Source organism: Marmota flaviventris, chromosome 16, assembly GCF_047511675.1.
Source record: "Marmota flaviventris isolate mMarFla1 chromosome 16, mMarFla1.hap1, whole genome shotgun sequence".
Lineage (NCBI taxonomy): Eukaryota > Metazoa > Chordata > Mammalia > Rodentia > Sciuridae > Marmota > Marmota flaviventris.
In genome coordinates this window covers 13,922,044-13,935,721 of record NC_092513.1, presented here as the reverse complement: position 1 = coordinate 13,935,721, position 13,678 = coordinate 13,922,044, and the positions used below count along the sequence as shown (strand labels likewise).

Genomic DNA, 13,678 nt, shown 5'->3' with positions numbered 1-13,678 from the left:
TGACAAGTCATAAAGATCTTAGCTATATAACAGTTATGGGAACAGATTAATGTATATTTAGAGAGTGATTAAAGGGTTAAAAATCAATATGGTATGGACATTTAATTGATAGGATAAGTAAGCGTGAGGCATAAATATAAGTAACCTCTAGGCTTCCCGTTTGGCCAGCTGGGTAGATAGTGGTGCCATTAAGGGAGTCAGACAGCAGGAGGAAAATCAGATTCGAAAAGAAGATAATGAAATTCATTTAATTAGGATCAAATTCAAAACTTAGAAGACTCTCAGGCGGCCATGTCCAGAAGATAAGTAGGTAAGATTATATCGTAGGAAGAGAATTTAAGGATTTCTGAGTCATCAAAGGAATTGTGATAGTTAAAACCACAGAAGTATCATCTCAGTGACTAGGTAGAATATGAAGAGAAAGGGGCTAAGGATGACACACTGAGAAACACCAACTTTGAAATGAGTGACAGAGGAACAGAAATGTAAACAGGAAGAACAACAACAGGAAGAAGTTTTTTCTTTAAAGGTTACAGGATAAAGGATGCCTTTTGCCCACTAAGATACCTATAGAAAAGGGGATGTTTACAAATTATGGAGATTACACCATGCTTTAATTCATTTACTTATCATTCTCTAAGTCATATCTAATGGTATGTTTCTTAAATCCACAGTGGGCATGAGAATTTTCTAAACTCAGTAGAGGGTAGAGATTGTACTGTGTTAATATTTTTGTATTATTTTAAAAATAGAGGCTGCACACATTTGCACACGCCTGTGATCCCAATGGCTCAGGAAGCTGAGGCAGGAGGATCGTGAGTTCAAAAGACAGCCTTAGCAAGTTAGCAAGGCCTAAGCAACTCATCGAGACCCTCTCTCTAAATAAAATATGAAAAAGGGCTGGAGATGTAGCTCAGTGGTTAAGTGCCCCTGGATTTAACCCCAGGACCTATTCCCCACCGCCAAAAAAAAAAAACAAAGAAATGGATTTTTATTCTAGCATATTAAGAAAATTGGAGAGAATTTTTCTTTTCATGGGACTATTGTTAGTATACTTAAATAAGTGTTAAAGATTCAGAAGTATTATTTTCAATCACCTTATATTAAGAAAAAGAAATCCAGATAATCCAACTTGGAAGAAAACAGTTGTACATTTACTATGAGATGGCAAAGTCCTGATGCGAATCTATTAATTTGAACTGTTCTTCAGTGGTGAGCTGGAATGAGAATGAAAAAATACTTAGACCAGTGTTACAGAAAAGGTCTTCCAAGATAATATTTTGAGTTTCATGCCAAAAAGAATTAAGTTTAGTGAGTATTTCAAGATAATATTAGTGATAAATTGATTGGGGCCACAAAGGATTATTATTTTTGTTTTGATCTTTAGCACTTCACCTTTGATGTTTTCACATAGTTGTATATCTCCTAAGTCATGAAAGAGTGACCTTTAAGTACTCACGTACCTCTAATATCCTTGTAATATCCAGCACAGGCTGAGAAATATTTCAACTATAATTTAGAGTTGCTTTCCAGACTTAATCATTAATTATTTTGACAAATTATAGTATGAATTATTAATATATACCTGAATATTTGCAGTTATTTTGAGCTGAAATCCAATGATTTAATAAAGAAGAGACATACTCATATAACATTGCCATAAAGAGCCTTTCTTGAGAAATTCTCATATAACTGCAATTTCCTGATTATATCCCTTATATAGATGTGCTATAGCCTCAAAGATATGCATTTGTGTTTTAAAATCAATATTGTATACTAAGAAACATGCAGCAGAGTGAATTCATATTGATAGTCACTGTCTTTTCAAAGTATTGGTAATTTCCGATGACATTTGGCAATCATATATGATATATATATATATATATATCAAGAGGTGCTAAAAATATAAATTCTTGCCGTCTGACATGGGTTTTTCTGGCTTTCTGTGCCTTTATCATTCAGTGTTTTGCTCTTGGTCACCTAAACTTTCACCAATCCAATTTTGAGTTTTTCCTAGTTTGTGTTTTAACCAGCCACCCTCCCTTCCCCTTTTTTTTCCCCACATTTCTATCATTCTGGTGTAGGGCATTTCTGATCTGCAATTGTTCTGTATTATGTCTTAGTAAATTTTAAGTGATATTGAAAGCATAATGTATATACTTTTAAGGTACAAGCTAGATATTTTTAAATCAAAATCGATTACTTAGAATTTTGAAATTAAAAAAAGGTAAACCAATATTCTACATAAACCCATTCTGTAATGTGTATAGTCTCATTGTAACACATGTGCTTAGAGTTTGCAAAATTTGATTTAGAGAAAATGTTTTCACTTTGTTGCACAGAAATCTTTGCAGATCAGCATTGCTGACTACCGAAAAACATATAGTAACATACAGTGTCATCTGATTTTTAGTTTTGCTTCCATGTTGCTGCAGTTAAATTCTGTGCATCAAAATAATTGGCCATTATGTACTAGATGTGATTGAACAACATTTTAAGTTTTTATTGCACATATGCAAACTGAGTGAATCCTAATTTTTCCATATATTTTTATACCTTTATTTTCTCTGATATTTTCTGATGTGACATCTTTTTTCTATGGTCAATCAGGAAAAAAATGCATCTTTAAGATAAAACCTTAAATTTCCTAATTTATATGCAGGGCTATTAACCACTATGGTTTTAACACACATTTGTATCAAAGATCGCTTAAATTTCTCAGAGCTTTACTTAACAGAAATGTCCTTTTTTCAAGTCTAAGTTTGCTTTTTCAACACAGTATTCATCAATTTTAAGAAAATTTTTCCTTTAAGACAATTTAATTTTATGATGAAGCATTTTAAAGAGTTTATTAAAAAGCTTCCCTAGTATTCATATTTATTATAGGAGAAATCTTTGAGTTTCATTAATCTTTCATAACATGAACAGATTTGTTTACTATTAAATTTCAAAGATTCTGTTTACTTGATACTAAGTAATAGTATATACAATCATTTTAAAAATGATTGAAGTGTACATAGTCATTTGTTTTAGAATTATTTTCAATAGATATTAAAAGAAAAACCATTTATTTTTGGCTTTAAATGAAAACTGAAATAAAACCTTTAGAACTTTTTTTAAGGATATGTGCTTAACATATCTATGCTTGTTTTTAGAAAACATGCTTGTTTGTAGAAAAATTCATAGGCATTCCAACGTTTGTTAAATATTTAAGCTATATTCTTTCAACATCTTAATAAAGGGATCTCTATTCAGTAATGTTTCTATATATTGATTTATAACATTGTTCTAGACAATGTGTTTAAAAATAACTTTAAAAAAATTTTTTAATGGATATTTGCTTGAATTTATCTATTTTTTACCTTGGATATTTGCTTGAACTAATCTATTTTTTTTTACCTTTTCTCCTAAAATTGCATCATCCAAAAAACATGTCATTACATTTTCTCTCCTAGACTGAGTGAAACAGAAGTACCCAGATTGCTGATATTTTTATTTAACTAAATGAAAGTATGCCATAGATTTTTATTTTTAAATAGAGCTATTCCTTGTCAGACAGCTAGAACATTTGATTTGATAATAGCCCCCTGAATTCTACAAAAACTATGGAAAACATTCACCAGTTTGCTTGCAAATCAACTCTGCTGCATGCGTTCACAAGTTTCATAAAGATTGCATGCTTTCTGTTTTCAATACAAATTGTATTTTTTTTCATACCCATCTTTGCTTTTTATTTTTTTATTTTTGTTTCCCTTTTCTTGGTTGGATGCCTGTGTGTGTTTATTCCAAATCCCTGTCCAGTCCTGGAGTTTGAACTACGGAAAGCCAAGGAGACCATTCAGGCCCTCCGAGCCAACCTGACAAAGGCTGCAGGTGGTGTACATAAAACTTTTTTGAGACTTTTTCTACTTTGACAATGTAGAAGTAGCTGGGATATTTTAAAATATAAAATAGTAAAACATTATTTATATTTTTTTCCACCAGAACATGAAGTTCCTTTACAGGAACGAAAAAATTACAAATCAAGTCCTGAAATTCAGGTGGGTGAATGACAGATCTAAATGTATCTTCCACATAAAATGGTAGTACAAGTATTGAGGAGCTAAACTTGCAGTTTACATCTGTCTTTTATTTTGTTTCCAGGAGCCAATCAAACCTCTTGAAAAGAGAGCTCTAAACTTCTTAGTCAATGAATTTTTATTGAAGAATAACTATAAGCTTACATCAATAACTTTTTCAGATGAAAATGATGATCAGGTAAAGTCACTTTATTTTAAAGTAATTTGTTTCCTTTTTTGACTTAGTTTACTTTCTCTTTTATCTGTTTTTTTTTGTTTGTTTGTTTGTTTGTTTGTTTTAAGTTACTATACCTGTAGTAAATTCTAGTACCATTCTACTGGTTAGCAAAAACCACAATCCCTAACCTTCTCAGTTTTGTATTCCATTGGTTTACAGAGTATTTTGTTTTCCTGTGGCTTCTACATAAAGACTTTTTGTTCTTTCCAGATAGCTTTTTACAACTTCCAAGTAATTTATAATCCATCCATAGTTGCATGTATTCATAAAGTGTGCTGTTTGTTTTTAATTTAAAATGTTTACTCAGTAACATAGATTAATTTACACTTAGCAATTCAGTTTAGGGTTGGGATTGTAGCTCAGTGGTAGAGCGCCTGCCTAGCATGTGTGAGTCACTGAGTTCAAGCCTTAGTACCACATAAAAATCAATTAATTAATTAATTAATTAAAGGTTTCCTGTTCATCTACAACTAAAAATATTTTTATTGAAAATAAATTCATCATAGATAACAAATTAGACTAAAAAGTAATAAAAAAGAAATTCAGTTTAACTGTAAAAATTTCAGTAGCGTTATGACAATTAAATGTTAGGTAACACAATAATTAAGATGGTGTTTCAAATGAAAGTGAAAATAGTAGCTGTACTTCTGAAGAGGGACCAATTTTAGAAATTCATTCTTATTTTCCTGATAAAATCTTCTAAGTAAAGAAATGATGGCTAAATTTAGTGTTGTCTTTTAGCTCTGGAAATCTTGGCTACTTAGTATTAATGGATCTGTTTGAATTATATACCTTAAAAAGCTGAATTCCAGAGAGTTCATTAGGTAGAAATAAGGAGCCTGTCATTTCTTGTTTTTTTTTTTTTTTTTTTTTTAATGATATTTTATTTATTTTTATGTTGTGCATGGAGATTGAACCCCAGACCTGTACATGCTGGGCAAAGACCATACCTCTGAGCAATACTTTCATCCCCAGGAGATCATCATTTTATTTTTATTTATTTATTTATTTATTTTAATTTATTTATTTATTTTTTTTTTTGAGATCATCATTTTAAATTACATTTATTTCATTGGTTCATAAAATCTTACATGGATCTTTTTGCATCTCTTTAAGGGAGATAGCATTTCAATAGCCTCTTAGTTATTGCAAAGGGCTACACTTAAATATACTACAGTAATGCACTGCTTAATAGAATAGATGTTTTCTGAGAACCACATCATTAGGCAATTTCATCATTGTACAGACATTATAGAATAAACTTAAACAAACTAAAATGGTTATAACATTGTTAAGTGATATAACCTTATTGGGACCACCATCTTACATGAAAGCTGTAAATATCTAGTTACTTTTTAAATGGTAGCTTTACTGAACATATACTAAGTAAAAGACATTGAACTGGTATTTTGCTAACATAAATGCTTACTTTACTATGGTTATAGCTTAAGTGAATTGTGTTTATAAATGATGACTAAACAAAGAACAAGAAAAATTTTGACTGTGGGAAAGACTAAGAGGCTAAAGCAAATGCAGAAAGGGGAAAAGAAAAACAAAGAATATTTAGGACACATATAACAAATAGCAAGATTATAGGTTTAAACTTCTGATGAAGGCCCAGACACTATAAACAAATTTGTTGAGAGAAATTAAAGAATACTTAAATGAAGAGATATATTGTTCTCATTGATTGTTAACATTGTGCTCAATGTTGTCTGTTAATTTTGATTTGTATTTTTAATGCAATTCTAATCTTTATGTCCCTCGCATTTTTCATTCCTATGGAAAAAGTAAGAAACTAGTATAGCCAAAACAACTTTAATAAAGAACAGAGTTGAAGCACTTAAACTAAAGCTACCTGATGTCAAGTCTTAAAAAATTCTACAAAACAAGACAGTATCATTTTTAAACAGACAAGTTAATAAATGAAACAGAATGGAGTCCAGAGATAGACTCACATATGGAAGGTTCTTTGATCCCCCACAAAATGCAAAGTAAATTCCATACGTAAAGAATAGCATTTTGGCCTTGGGGTTGTGGCTCAGTGGTAGAGTGCTCGCCTAGTACATGTGAGGCACTAGATTCGATCCTCAGCACCACATTAAAAAAAAAAAAAAATGAAATAAAGATAAAAAAATGAAATAAATTTAAAAAAGAATAGCATTTTCAAATGATCCTAAAACAATTTGATATCCATATGTTCTCCAAAATGAAAACCAAACCATATTCCATAACATATACAAAAAATCAGCTCAAAATGAGTCATAGACTTTAGTGTAGATCCTGAAAAGCTGTGAGGCTTCTAGAGGAAAACGGAGAAAATCATTGCAATTTTGAAAGGTAGGCAAACATTCCTTAGATCTGACTACATGTTTGTTCTCCATCAGATATGCTGTTATACAAATTAATAGCTTTTGCTCTTTGGAAATCATTCACAAGTAAACAAAAAGACAAGTCAGTGTATGTAAAAAAAAAAATCTGTTTATATTCATTTTTTAGCTTTAGGTGGACACAGTTATCTTTATTTTATTTTTATGTGATGCTGAGGATCGATTGAACCTAGTGCCTTATGCATGTTAGGCGAGTACTCTACCACTGAGCCACAACCCCAGCCCCTGTAAAAGTATTTTTAGTGTAACAATATTTATATGTAATATATCTCAAACGAATTTGTTACAGTTCTCTAACCTCAATAATAAGAAGTTAACCCAATTTTTAAAAGAGATTTATGCACGTACTTCACCAAAGAAGATATCGTCGTGGCAAATAAGTGCATGAAAAAAGATACTGAACCCCTTTATTTATTAGAGATATGCGAATTAAATTACATTGAGATACCACAACACATTTCTTAGACTGTCTAAGATTGTACAAGTCTTGACAAAGATGTAGAACAGTTAGAAAGTCTTTCGGTTGCTGGTTCTAAGCACAATTTAGATATATAATAAATTTTGGGTTAATAATAGATAAAAGGACATTTGACTAATACGTGTAATAATCATTTAATATTTTTTACAAGTTAAAATTTGTTTAATTCTTGTTGTAGGCCAAGCACTATAGTAAGTCTTTTAAAATTATTGCATTTATCCTAAGAGCTAATAAGTAATATATCCATTTTACAGATGACTCATTTAAGCCTCAAATTATAACAACAATGAGTGGTAACTAACAGAAATTTCATATGTGGGTTTGGTTTTCTCCAAAGCTCCCACTCTGACTATGCATATTCATGTCAAATTAATCCTTAATAATAGCAGTCTAATTATTCAAATAAGCCTTTTCTAATGTATTAGGGAGAGATGGGTTTGTAAGAAAGTATATTGAATGTTGATTACTCAAGAACTTCTAAAGCTCTTCTAAAAATATTTGCCCATAGAAGATGAAATGCTATGCCTTTTTTAGTTTTAATAAAGTTGTGTTAGATTGAATAAAAGAATGTTTCAAAATGCAACAAATCAAAAAAGCAGATATTTGGATTTTGAAAATTGCCAGAAGCATTTTTTTTTTTTTTGATAACGTACATTAGATTCAAAGAGCTTCAGCAAAAAGACAAGCAAATTAAATTAGCTATTTATCCACTTGAGTTTATACTAATCATATATAGATTGGATAATGAAAGAAGAAAACAGTGCTATCATTGAGTTTACTTGTAATGTGCAACATTAGGTACAATTTATGAACTATGACTTTCTTAATCTAAAAATGTTGAATGACTTCATGCTGTTATTTGAACATGTTTTTTAAGCTGTTAGAGTTTACATTTAAGACAATTAAACCTACTTACCTAGAATGTCAGAAAACTTACGAATAATATGATAATTCTTATCACTTGGAACATATTTTGACATTACAGCAAACTTATGGTTATATTTTGTTTTTCAGATGTTATCAACAGTAATTTTAAAAATGCAAGATAGGGCTGGGGTTGTTGCTCAGTGGTAGAGCGCTCTTGCCTTACATATCTGAGGCACTGGGTTCAATGCTTAGCACTACATAAAAATAAATAAATATATTGTGTCCATCTACAACTAAAAAAATATTTTTAAAAAATGTCAGATAAGGAGCTGAGGTTGTGGCTCAGAGATAGAGCGCTCCCTTGGCATTTGTGGGGCACTGGATTCAATCCTCAGCACCACATAAAAATAAAATAAAGGTATTGTGTCCACCTACAACTAAAATAATAACAATAATAAAATGCCAGATAAAAATTGTCTCTACGATTTTTTATGTTATTACTTTTTAGGATTTTGAATTATGGGATGATGTAGGATTAAACATTCCAAAACCTCCAGACTTACTACAGCTTTACCGAGATTTTGGAAATCATCAAGTGACTGGTAAAGATCTTGTGGATGTTGCCAGTGGAGTAGAAGAAGATGAATTAGAGGCTCTTACACCAGTTTTGGGCAGTCTTCCTCCATCCCTTGAAACACCTCAACCTGTAGAGGTAAGAAATACAAACTCAAGTTCATAAAAAATACTTAAACTGTGTAAAAACATATGATGAGATATTGAGTTACTTTTTCTCCTTTTTTGATTTTAGAACTCTTTGCTAATACAGAAATTAGAAGATAAAATTAGTTTATTAAATAGTGAGAAATGGTCATTGATGGAACAAATCAGAAGACTTGAAAGGTTAGTACTTAGTCATTATTTGTGAAAATTCTCTTTGAACTTTGTAAAGACAGTGGTAGATTATATACATATATGAAACAACTTTTCAATTGTAAAGCATAATTTTTCATGTTTTAGTAATTCTGAAAGAATTATAATGGTTTTATGTATGTAAAATTAAAAATCCTTTATTCCCCCAAAAAAGTTCTTAAATCACTGTGGTGGTATTATAATTGCTTACGTCTTTAAACTAAGAAATAAGGTATTTTGATCTCCTGTGTTGTGTCAGTATTGATAAGACAACTCTTCCACATTAGTGTTGTACATTTTTCCCATTATTTTATTTTGTTCTTATAATATACCATAATAATCTTATAATAATCTAATGTCTCCCACTTTGCACATGAAGAAAGGAAAAGTAAGTGCCAATCAAAAGCTAAGTATATAAGGCCATTTTTATGACTCATTGTTCAAGAGTTTATAGCTGTGCCTTTATGTATATGAAACATTTGTGAATATTGTAGACCAAAAGATTATTATTTGCCAAACCATTTGCTATTAATGTTACATTTTTAAAGCATTGAACCAATTATGGGGTTTATGCTATTGACAGAGTTTTCAAGTTGTTCTATGGTTATTTCTCTTTTGTTCTGCAGTGAAATGGACTGCCTCAAAAATGAACACTTTGCTATCCCAGCAGTTTTTGAATCTATTCAACCTTCCTTAGATCCATCTCCCCACAAAGACTCTGAAGACAGTGGACAAAGTCAAGTTGTAAATAATTTAGAGAAGGGAAAAAATAAGGATATCCATCCTTCAATAACAGATAAAACTGATTCCATTATTCTTAAAGAGAATTCTTCAGATTCTTTCCCCAGGATAGAAAGGGAAGGAATGCCATCTTCTTCTCCAGCAAGTAAAACCACAGTTCATTTTGATAAACCCAACAGGTTAGTATGCATCCTTTATTTTGAAATGTACCTTTTATTTTATTGAACTGGAAGAACTTCAGTTATTATTTGTACTCATTTTTCTTATTTGCAGATCAAATGTATGAATTTCTTTACATTTTACAGGAACATGGCATATAGCAAAGTTTATGACACCAAGGAGAAATAAATAATAAAGGGGCTAGGTTTTGAAGTGCATAAATAATATGTATGTTACTATGCTGTATACACTTAGCCAGTGCGTTTTACCTTTTCTTTGTTCAGTCAGTATCAAATTCTGAAGGTTTTAGTGCTGCACAGTTGCTCATGTACTAAAAAGGGAATAATCTTTGCTCCCAGTCATTTTTCCTATATCTACTTCTATTGCTGATATTGTATTATAAATATTCTCTTAATCTCTTTATTTAATTTGGGGGGGTTACAGTGCTTGAACTCAAAGAAATGAAAAAAACATGGTCCCTGTCCTTCATGATCTATTTGAGAAGGCAAAATATAATTTTGAAATCTTTTAGGATATAATTTGAAAAAATATTTTAAGATAGGAATATTCACTAGGCTGTATTTATATGTTTTGGCCATATAATTTAGTTCATAGTGCTTTATGTATACTGACTCTTTTAATCCTTATAAATATAATGTGGTGTATTTTTATCCACAAACCTCTTCCTCCTATTAAATAGAGAAATATTGTACCTACTACTAGGATGCAATAGCAAGGCATTACTAAATTTGCTTTAGGTTCAAAAATCCTTTTTATTAGTGGGAAATATTGGATTTTTTTTATACCTATTAAATTTTTTTTCTTTAGGTAATTATGGGGGTTAATGAGATGAAATAGATGTTGTACAGTCCTCAAAATGTATTTTTTCAAAGTTCCAATATGTAAAAGATATTTTTAAAAATCTATTGTAATACTCAATTGTAACACCATTATAAGTTCTTTAGTTTTTAGAAGAACTACTGTATTTATTTATTTTTTTATTCCAAAACAATCCAAAGGAGATAGATTAAATTCGTTCAACTAAATTTCTTTTAGTTTTTACTGTGTTCCCCTCAGTGTTACAAGGATTGCAGTAGTAAGCAAGACATATAGGAATTCCTTCAGTTACAAATTTATAGTATGAGAGAGACAATCAAGCAATTACATTAAAGTATCAAAAATGGTAGTATAATTGTTGCTTTGGAAACACACAATCAAGTCCCCTAACCTTTTTATCAAAGCAGAAAAGATTTCATGTATCATCAAAATGTCATCTAACCTGGGACTGAAAGACTTAAGTTACAGGAAAAGAGATGAGTGTTCCATTAAGAAAGATTACCTTGTACAAAAAAAGCAGTGTGCTTTTTGAAAAATAGGATTTAGTATGATTTGGTCAATAAATATAAATGAAAGGAATAATTGAAAGCATCCTGCAGGGTAAAGATAATTAGAAGGTAGCAAGACTGAAAGAGAGGAGACTAATATAAAGTGTATATATTGGAAGAATCCAAATAAGAAATGAGTAAGACCTGTTAGAGCTTTGAGAATGAGGATTGAGAGATTTTTGGTAGATTTGCAAGATAATTGAAAGTTAAATGATTGATTGGATTTGGGGTTAAAAGAAAGAATCAAAGCTGATATGTGTTTTCTGGCTTAAGCAAGTGGGTAGATTATGGCCCCTTTCTTTGATAAAATATAGGAGGAACATAAAAGAACAAAAGACTCAAATATTGGCACACCACTTGAACTCTGCAATCATAGAGATTACTGGGTACCACTTTGTGGCATATATTAAATAAGCATTATTATATAAGTTTTGGTGTTAGCCTTTTCTTTATAAGTTGAGCACAGAATGTATAACTTAATCATAATTTTTTGAATGCACTATAATAGAGATCAGTGTTGTGTTAGAACTGTAAATGGGTCTAACCTTCTGTATTAAATATAAATAGGTTAATATTTTCTATTACTAAAAGACTTTTTCCTCTAAAATGTATTATAAACATTGGTTTATCTTTAAATTTTGTCACTTTGTTCAATCCCACAGCACCACATGTGGGTCTCTAACATGAAAGTTTGTTATTGTGATACATATTAGTACAACTTCAGTTGCTTTTAGCAATATACTAGGTCAACCTTTGTATCTACTTTACCTTCATTAATCTTTTTGGAACCATGGAGAATTGGAGGTGAGAAAAGTCCTCATTTTAGAATTTGCAAATATTTTCTATAATCATTGCCACTATACTATTTCAGATTTGATCCAATAACTTAAGGGCCATTTGTTCACTCACATAACCTCAAGCTACTTCAGGATCATTGGTTTGTGTTTTCCCCCCTGTATTTTTCTTCAGTAAAGTGTTCTCTAAGTAACTGATGGTTGAGAAATTTGGTTAACGTTTATAAGTTAGAAATAATACAGAAATAGTAATATGCACTACTTTTGCCTTAAATGTCAGTGATAATTCTTTGGTATTGTCTCCTTTTCATCCATTGTTTTCTTCTAGGAAATTGTCTCCTGCTTTCCACCAAGCACTACTTTCTTTTTGTCGAATGTCAGCCGATAGTCGTTTAGGATCAGAGGTAATTGACACCAGATATTCTTATTAACTTCCTTAAAGTATTCTACTATTTTCTTCTTCATGTCTCATATAAAAGCATATATGATAACATTGTAGTTCAAATGAAAGTCTGTTATTAAGAAATAGTACCTTAAATTTTAAACTTATAAGGAAATTAGTTGATTATTTCTGCTTTTGAATGATTTTTTTTAAGTATTTTTTAGTAGTAGTTGACACAATATCTTTATTTTATTTATTTATTTTTATGTGGTGCTGAGGATCAAACCCAGAGCCTTGCACGTGCTAGACAAGCGCTTTACTGCTGATCCCCAGCCCAGATGATTATGTTTATTAATATTAAAGTAATCTCTTGTCTCTGTTTTTAAAATGGTATTCTAATGATAGCATCTTTTGGGCACAATTCAGAAAACTAACTTAGGTGTATACTGTTTTATGTTTCAGGCATTTTTAGATAGCGGTTATTTTCATTCAAGGTGATTGTTTCTGATAGCTGAGTTTGTTAACTATCATAACTGTTTTTCTCTTACAATTGTTGTAGACTCATTTTGAGAGCTTTCCCCCCTGTTCCCCATCTTTGTATTCACTTCTTTTCTAGCTGTTTTTTAGTTGATTCCACTTGTCCTTTCATGGGCTGTGTCTTAGATTATCTCTGGGAATATCAAACAGCTAGAGGATGGTTTGGTTGCACTCTGGAAATCTTCATTATAAGATTATGTCCGCTTCCTTGGGCTGGGATTGTGGCTCAGTGGTAGAATGCTTACCTAACATGTGGGAGGCGATGGGTTCAATCCTCAGCACCACATAAAAATAAATAAATAAAATAAGGGTATTGTCCAACTACAACTAAAAAATAATATTTTTTTTAAAAGATTATATCAGCTTCCTTGGACCACCTTTTATATGCAGCTTTATTGTACAAACTTCCTGGATAGTAATTGCAGTCGTATATTTCAGGGATAAAAACATAAACAACCCCAAACCTATGCAATCCCTACTTGTTCCCAGAATTAAAGCCTGATAGGCCTCCCTGGCTTCACCCTTATTTTTTTACAACTATTTTATTTTATCTTTTAAACATTTTTATTTTTAATTGGCACACAGTAATTACACATATTTATGGAGTATGTTGTGACATTTCAGTACATTAATACTGGGTAATGATAAGATTAGTGTAGTTGATATGTCTCTCACTTCAGACATTTATATTTATTTGTATTGGAACATGCAAAATCATAGCTATTTGAAATATTCAGTTA

At 30.8% G+C, this 13,678-nt stretch overlaps 1 protein-coding gene across 4 annotated transcripts in view; it reads left to right on the top strand.

Annotated features, from left to right (window-relative positions):
• The window catches only part of Relch (RAB11 binding and LisH domain, coiled-coil and HEAT repeat containing), a 99,531-nt gene that overhangs the window by 21,780 nt on the left and 64,073 nt on the right, over positions 1 to 13,678 (top strand). For all 4 annotated transcript variants that reach the window (XM_071602688.1, XM_027949011.3, XM_027949010.3 and 1 more), the window contains exons 3-9: positions 3,802 to 3,873; positions 3,985 to 4,040; positions 4,144 to 4,257; positions 8,540 to 8,743; positions 8,840 to 8,931; positions 9,567 to 9,860; positions 12,348 to 12,423. In XM_071602688.1, coding sequence (XP_071458789.1) covers positions 3,802 to 3,873; positions 3,985 to 4,040; positions 4,144 to 4,257; positions 8,540 to 8,743; positions 8,840 to 8,931; positions 9,567 to 9,860; positions 12,348 to 12,423 — 908 coding nt within the window. The remainder of the gene's footprint in view (positions 1 to 3,801; positions 3,874 to 3,984; positions 4,041 to 4,143; positions 4,258 to 8,539; positions 8,744 to 8,839; positions 8,932 to 9,566; positions 9,861 to 12,347; positions 12,424 to 13,678) is intronic.